We start from the raw sequence: 7,713 nt of genomic DNA on the forward strand, positions 1-7,713 counted from the left end.
TTTCCTATATAAATAAAACTAATAAAATTTGCTTGAAACTACCGTTTATTTGATTTTTTTAATACAGACCCACCCTTATAAAAATTTCGGTACCTGTCTAACAAATATTTCGGTTCCTGTCTGACTTTGAGCATACAAAGTTTTTATTACTGATGCGTAGAATACCTTGACTTATTATATAGTCAATGGGGCGTAAAAAAACACACACAAAATAGTTGTGACTAAAAAGATCATGTTTTGATTTTTATTGTAGAGTGTGATGTTCTGCAATTATTAGGTTTTTAAGTGTTATAACATATAGTGTGTCGAAAACTGCAAAGAAAGTTATGTTTACACAAAATGACCTAAAAAGAGTTAATAAACCTATTTTTGTAAAATATAAGTTGTTATTATGGTAAAAAAAAATTTATTTAACACAACATGACAGCATTAGCACTTTTATTAGTGTACGGCAATCGCTACTTGAATAATACATTATAAGATTTACTACGATTGCTAATAAATTGTTGCCAGATAAACAAATTATCATTGGATATAGAATAGAGCAAAATTACCAATACACGTAACGCTATGACAATTTTGTTATAAAATTACAAAATGTTATTTTCTGTATCATTCCTTATTGAAATCTGTTAATTTATTAATCAGTAAAATTTTTGTGTTTAAAAAAAAACTACGAATATGAATATAATACAATAAATTTTATATCTATACACAAATAATTAGATTGTATTATACACAAATAAAATTTTTTGTAGAAACTGTTTGGCCACAAATTTCCGAATATAAATTTACAAATAAACTGTTTTACTTATTTTTGTTCTTTTTTGCTTTTTTGAAATACTTAATAATTCCCCCGACAAGAAGAAACGGCGAACTGATGATAAGCAAGGGAATACCAACAACTATAGCCACTGGTATAAGTAAACCTACCGCTATTTTTTCTCCTCTTGTAAGAACTTCGTCTTCTGCTTCTGGATACGGAGTAATTTCATTTGTACGGGCACATTCTTCTTTGATGATATCAAGGGTTGCTCTGAGTTGGTCCTCAACACATTCTTTTACCTTGTCGTTGAAACCTGTTGTGCTGTTTTCAGTTTTGTAGTCGATTTTCTGGACAAACATATCATGAAGTTTGTCGGCTGTGGCAACATCAATGTTATTGCTTTCTATCGTCTATAAACAAAAAATAAAAAACATTATCACCAAATAATTGACAAAAAGTTTAAAAAAATAGGTAATGCAATTCTTATATTTTTTTATATGAACAAATTTTAAAACCTTTTTCATGTAATCCAAAAAATCAGCATCAATGTCTTTAACCTTGGCATCAACTTTATTCTTAAAGCTCTCCTTAAAAAAAAACACGATAATAAATTAATAACTGTTCAAGATAATCATTAAAACTAATTTAAGATAATTAGTAAATAAATATTATTTAGTAAATTATTAAAGAAGATATTTATAGATAATTGGTATGTTTAATATATAAATAATGTTTTTGCCCTTGCAAGGATTTTTTTTTTAGTTTTTAATATAAAAATAGGCTAAATCAAATGTTGTACAATTTTTACTTTATTTGACTTACTACCTACAGTAAAAAATTAAAAAATTTTAATCTGAAAATTATTTGTACTCTATCGAATGAATATTCTGATTTAAAAACTACTTACCTCATATTCAATGATTGCTTCTTTAATTTTTGTGGTAAGTAATGACCTTAATTTTTCCTCGCGCTCTTCTTCCACATTATAATCTAGCTTTTCCCAATCACTTTTAGCGTTGAAAATTATTTCATCTTTTATTTTGCTGATTCTTTTGGCAAATTCATTTGGCAACCGTTGTTGGTCACCTATCTAAAAAGTAAATTTAAAATAGAGTAATTTTAAATCAAATTAAATTGAATATTAAAAAAAATATTTGCCAAATATAAAATGGGATGATACGTTAAAATATTTCAAAAGTATTGTTATACCATTTTAAATAGTCTATAAAAATTTAAAAATAGAATTACAGTAGTGACATTTTTTTGAAAAACTTCCAACAATTTCTCCAGCTCTTTTTGTTCTTTTTTTTCACTTTTACCAAGATTCTAAACAATTTAAAAAAGGATTACATAAAGAACTTTGCATTAGTACGATGTGTTAAACAAGTATTTCTTAAACACTATTTAATTTATTATGGTATATAATACTTAAAAACAGCAAACGCTGTCTCGATACTAATTTTTAGGCTTTATATTTTTAACCTTTTAAATCAAAAATTTTTGAAATGTTATTTTTGCAAAATAAATAAATGTTCTAAAAACCTTCATTTCTTTTCTTTTTTGATCCGCAGCATCAATAGCTTCGTTCATTTTAGTTTGGAGTACTTCTTTATAATCTCCGTACAGTGGTTTTCTGGAAAAAATGTTTTGGAATTTTTTCAGCTCTTCATCTCTAAGGTTTTCGTAACTAACGCTGCAATCTCCCTATTTACAATTTTTTTTTCATCAACAAATTGATACATAAAAAACAGAATATACTTACAAAATCTAACAAAACAGGCTTAAAATAAAAAGCAACATTTGCATATAATTTTAAGGGTTTATACTTGTTTTAAACTACTTTGAAGTTGTCTTTGCACTGTGCCAATATGTCCCGAAATGGAGGATTTATAATTCAGTTCCAATTGGGCCTGAAGATTTAAATATTTTTTTATAAAAAGAGAATTTTTATTTTCTTATAAAACAGGTTTTCTGGGCGAAAATATTGCTCAAATATATGTCTTTATGTGCGTAAAAATAATTTGAAAATTAAAAATTCATTACACAAAGTAAGAACTATTTTAACATGTTAAACGCAGTACTAAGCAAAGGTATAAAAAGTCAACTAAACTTGGTTGACAACTTTCTTCAAAAATAAAAAATAAAATTTAAAAATATAATCTTTAAAAAAAAAAACGAAAAAATTATTTATAGAAAAATTTACCATTGTAATTTTTATTTAAATAAAGTGTATTTACTTTGTAAGCCTCATTTTTCTTTAAACAGCAATTGTAGTTGTTTTGTAATCGTAATTTTAAATCTTCGATAAAGTTGGCATCTTCTTTATCCTGGAATTGAAATTTTGATGAAAATTCTTCCAAAAAACTCTTAACTAGACTTTTATGATGTTCCTCTAGCTTCTTCGATGGATCTGTATAACTACCGTCCATAAACTTAAACAAAAATTTAGAAAGGTTAATCGAAATACATACAGTAAAACGTATTGTTGCTAAACAATTTTATTTTATCTTTTTTTTTCACCCGATTAGTTAGCCAATAGAGCCATTAACCGATTCGAAGCGGGTTGGAAGATACATCTTGTCTGCTGGGGTATTTTATTAACACTTTAACCGGGTAATGGTGCAACTTAATAGTCACTTTAGGTCTTTTAGGTGATGTTAAAGCGGTTGTTTTTTAACCGGCAGGGTGGTGTAGTGGTCTAAACATTTACTGACACTACATAAAGTCTTGGGTTAATCCCGTTGACAACACTTAATTAGCAAAAAATTTATCTGGCAATTAGAACATATAATGGCCCAAACTTCTAAGAAACAGTTATTTCTTATTGCCTAGGTCGTGTAGTTAACCTTTCTAGATTGAAAATAAACTTATATACAAACAATGTACCAAATATTAAATTATTTATTTAAGAAAATGGTGTTAATGGTTAAATAAAGATTTAGGGTAGGGAAATATTTTAAAATAATTAAAATTTAAATACTTTTCCATTAAACGCTTTTCCATTATTCGCTGTGAAATACCCCAGCAGATAAAGCGAATCTTTAAACCGCTTCATAGTGGTTAATGGATACACATTTTATAGCTTTGAAGCAATTAATGGCTAACTAATGGCCTACTCTTTTTGTTCATCGTTTTTAGCAGATAAATTATTGTAGCAAAACGCTATCGTTTTTAGGTTTAGACGGACTTAACTAAAACACAAATTACCTTTTCCATTTTCTCGCTGTGTTTCTCTAATATAACCGATACCTCACTCTGTGCACTTGCCAACAGATTTGCCTAAAAGCATGAAATATAATGTTAATTTGGAAATTTGTAATATTCAAACTACATAAACTAATTTCTATAAATTTAATTAACACAAGTTAACGAAATAACCTCAACTATTGACTTAGGTTCCCAAACAGTTCCATCATTCAAAATTTTGTAATAATTTCGAACAAATTTTGGAATATCTTTTGCAAGTATGATATTGCCATTGATCGTTTTTGCCACAATATTTTCTCGAGCAAACACTTTTTCAAACATTGCTATGACTTCTTCGCGAAAGGGCAAAAGCATATCTAATAAGTAAAATTAATGTTATTTTGTAACATCTTTTAAAAATTTGACTTTATTCCGGTTATTTTAATATGAGGTTTAAATTAGTTTTTTATTATTAAAAATATGAAAAAAATTAAAAAAAAAACATTATTTTAAACTTTAATTAATTAATATTAATATACTAAAGTTTTTTATTTGGTATACGAACTAAATATATACCTGTGTGATATAAAGTTCTTCCAAAATGACCTTGTAAATAACATTGTTAATTATTAAAAAAATAAAAAAGGAATAATTACGTGGTTAAGGGATATACAAGATTTAAGAGTTTATCATAAACAAATTTTTTTAAAGTATATAAGCTTTTAACATTGTTTCTTAAAAACCCTAATAGTTTCTGCTTAGTTACCTTTGTTTTGTAATAAATCCTTTTTCGCACTATTATTGCTTTACTGTTAAATAATTACCTGGGGTTTTGCTTGTGGCTGCTGATTCAGTAGTTTTTTTGTTATCTTCTGTTTCAGTATTTTTTTTCTTCTCTCCTGCTACTTGGGGCCCCGGAAAAGGAAAAAGGCAGCATTTGATCGAATCATACGACTTCTTAATTTTTTTATTTTCTTCGCTATTTTTAAAAACCTCGTTGTTCAGATATTTTTGACCTTCATCAAATCCAAAACCGTAACTTGAAGTGTCATGTCGGTCTCGAATCGAAAAAATTAAATTCTAAGGCAAAACATAAAGTTAATATTCAGTTATGCCAAACTTATTCCAGTAATATAGTAGAATGACACTTACTCTGCAATAAATATTTACCTGAAACGGTTTACATTTCGTTTTAAAATGTGAGTTTTCACCGCCGCCCACTCTTTGTGCGTAGTCAGAAAATACCTAAATATAAGTTTAATTTTATCCTAGAAACAAAAACTATGTAAGTTTACATACAAATAGTCCAAACGTAATATCTTTTGACTTAGCAAAGTGAAATTTTTCAACAAAGTTACCAAACAACCTCTAAATCTAAACAACGCTTTAAAAATGTCAAAAAATCTTGCACGGGGGACATTCTCGGCAAAGTGTAATAAACTGAAATTTTTGATATTTCGACAAAAAATAAAATTATAGATTAATAAAGTCAACAATAGTTTAATTCATTTACATTAAGGCCTTCAACATACCAATAACGGTCCAAGATCCATCTGGTTAAGCTGAGCCGTTAGATTATAGATCTGAACCGAGCTCAGTAAAGTACTGAAGCAAAATACTTTGCAAGCTGTTTTCAAACTATTTGAACAAGCATTATCGAATGAACCTTCATTGTCCAATATTATAACAGCAATCTGTTTACAGCAAACAGTTAATATAAAACCTTTGAATTAATTTTTCAACACACAATTATTTGTCAAGCTATAAACTGGTTAACAAACAATATCTTTCCAAGCCAATAGGTTTTTAATCAAACACTTATAAAGAGTAATTTGATTTATAATGTAAAAATTTGGCAAAATCAAAGTATATAGTCTTAAATTTACTGGTGTTTGCTTTACTTGTAAACTTACTTTTTCGTATTTTTTATTGGAAATAATGTAAGGTTTTGTCCAAATCCAAGTTCCTTTTGTGTTTGCTTTATCGCCACCTCGCCAGTTAAACCAGTTCGGAATTTTAACAGGATTTTGATCGTTAAACATCTTTAATAAATTTTAAATAATTAAAAGTCTTCTACTATTAAGTTTTTGTTTAAATTTTTAACTTATTACCATTTAACAGCAAACTATTTATAAATTTATTAAAAAAAGTGTAAATATAACATAGTCTATACATTAATGTTCCTATATAATGTTTAAACATATATAAAAATAAAACTGTTAAATTATTTAGTACGCTAATATTTAAAAAAAAATTTTTCTATTGGCTCAAAACTTGTATAATACACAAAAAGTTATATTACATTTAGGCTGTTTAAAAATGTTTTAAATAAAGTTAAACTATTAAATGTCAAATCGGTAAATAAAAAAATCAATTGTAGCTTACAGGTTCTCTTTTAGAGCTGGCTTCCAAATACAAAAGCATGAGGTTAAGGAGAAAAGATTTTCCTTTTCGTTTTTCGCCCACAATTGAAATAATAGCAACAGGTAAATCTTCGATTCCATCTTGTAGAAATACTTCGCTTAACACTTTTTCATCTAAATCATAACCTGTAGCACCACCTTTTCTTTCTACCAACAGTTGCTTTGTTTTACCTATCAGAAAAATATTTTATTTTTATTAAAGAGTGTTCTTTATTTTTTCATTTTTTTGGATACTATATTTTTTAGTAAAATATTCATATGCATCGTTTTATATATTTTGATATTGTAGTTTAAAAATGAAATCTAAAAAAACGAAATTTAAATACCGCCTCCTGTTTCCAGACTTGTCACAAATTCACGTATTTTTCCTTGCACAAAATTCATTTTATTTTAAATAAAGTCACAATCTACAGTTGAAAAATTAAAAAAATTTTATAAAAAATTTGACTTATTGCTTTTATTATTTATTTTGGTAAACATTTTGGTAAATAAAATGCAACTAATAAAAGCAATTGAAACCAAGCTCTTCAAAATTATTTTTAAAGCGTTTTTTCATATATGAAAAATACAAAGATTTGTAAATTAATAAACTTGTTTTTCTTTGCGATTCGAATGCAAATTTATTTTATTTAAAAGTGCGCTATTGTATATAGGCTATGTATTTTTTTAGATAAAACAAATCGAAAAAGACTCCTTTTGATTTTTTGATGTTTTAATTAATTGATGTTTTAATTAATCGTTTGAAATTAAGTTAAAGTAAATAAATAGATATGTTTATTTGCCCTTACCCTCTGTTTTAATTTTAAAAACTTGCAATCAATAGTTTTTTACAATGCCTTTAGCACTAAATTATATATAATTATATGTTTAACGTTTTAAGACTTTTCTATCTATTGAAATGTACCTTATAGTGTCTGTTAACTTTTACTGCCATTTGTTTAAGGCTTCTGTTTCAGTCGTTTTTGTACTACAGACTCATACTTGTAGTTTTTTAAGTACCTGCCTGACTTTGTGCGTGACAAGGGTAGGTATTGTTGATATATGCACGATCTTGGGTTTTTCTTGTCATTGAGGCGTAAAAAAGCTTCTAAAATAAATTGCTCACAAAGTTACAATAACCGAAAAAATTTAACACAATGTGTTGCCTAGACTAAAAGGTAACTAAGCAACTATAAAGAGGAACCCATAGAGATACTAATATATACATATATTAGTATCTCTACATATATTAGTACATATATTAGTATACATATATTAGTATATATACATATATTAGTATGTATATATTAGTATCTCTATGGAGGAACCCACATTCTAAGGTTCTGTTTTGTTATGCCT

At 26.8% G+C, this 7,713-nt stretch overlaps 1 protein-coding gene across 3 annotated transcripts; it reads right to left on the minus strand.

Moving 5' to 3' along the window:
- Positions 1-212: 212 nt before the first annotated feature.
- Positions 213-7,417, minus strand: LOC145750180 (guanylate-binding protein 2-like). 3 transcript variants are annotated; one of them, XM_082566142.1, is made up of 17 exons: positions 7,375-7,417; positions 6,702-6,782; positions 6,338-6,546; positions 5,866-5,994; positions 5,485-5,646; positions 5,123-5,197; positions 4,777-5,032; positions 4,529-4,558; positions 4,145-4,329; positions 3,974-4,045; positions 3,004-3,198; positions 2,593-2,676; positions 2,309-2,470; positions 2,015-2,092; positions 1,674-1,856; positions 1,282-1,353; positions 213-1,176 (listed from the first exon to the last, which is right to left on the minus strand). In XM_082566142.1, the coding sequence occupies exons 2-17, from the start codon at positions 6,757-6,759 to the stop codon at positions 808-810; spliced, it is 2,319 nt and encodes a 772-aa protein (XP_082422268.1). In that variant the 5' UTR covers positions 6,760-6,782; positions 7,375-7,417; the 3' UTR covers positions 213-807. The 3 variants fall into 3 exon arrangements, with proteins under 3 accessions (XP_082422268.1, XP_082422270.1, XP_082422267.1); XM_082566144.1 differs by lacking the exon at positions 7,375-7,417 and adding an exon at positions 7,280-7,329 and having other exon boundaries at positions 2,024-2,092; XM_082566141.1 differs by lacking the exon at positions 7,375-7,417 and adding an exon at positions 7,280-7,321.
- Between the last annotated feature and the right edge of the window lie 296 nt (positions 7,418-7,713).

Source organism: Corella eumyota, chromosome 4 (genome assembly GCF_963082875.1).
Source record: "Corella eumyota chromosome 4, kaCorEumy4.1, whole genome shotgun sequence".
NCBI classification, from domain to species: domain Eukaryota; kingdom Metazoa; phylum Chordata; class Ascidiacea; order Phlebobranchia; family Corellidae; genus Corella; species Corella eumyota.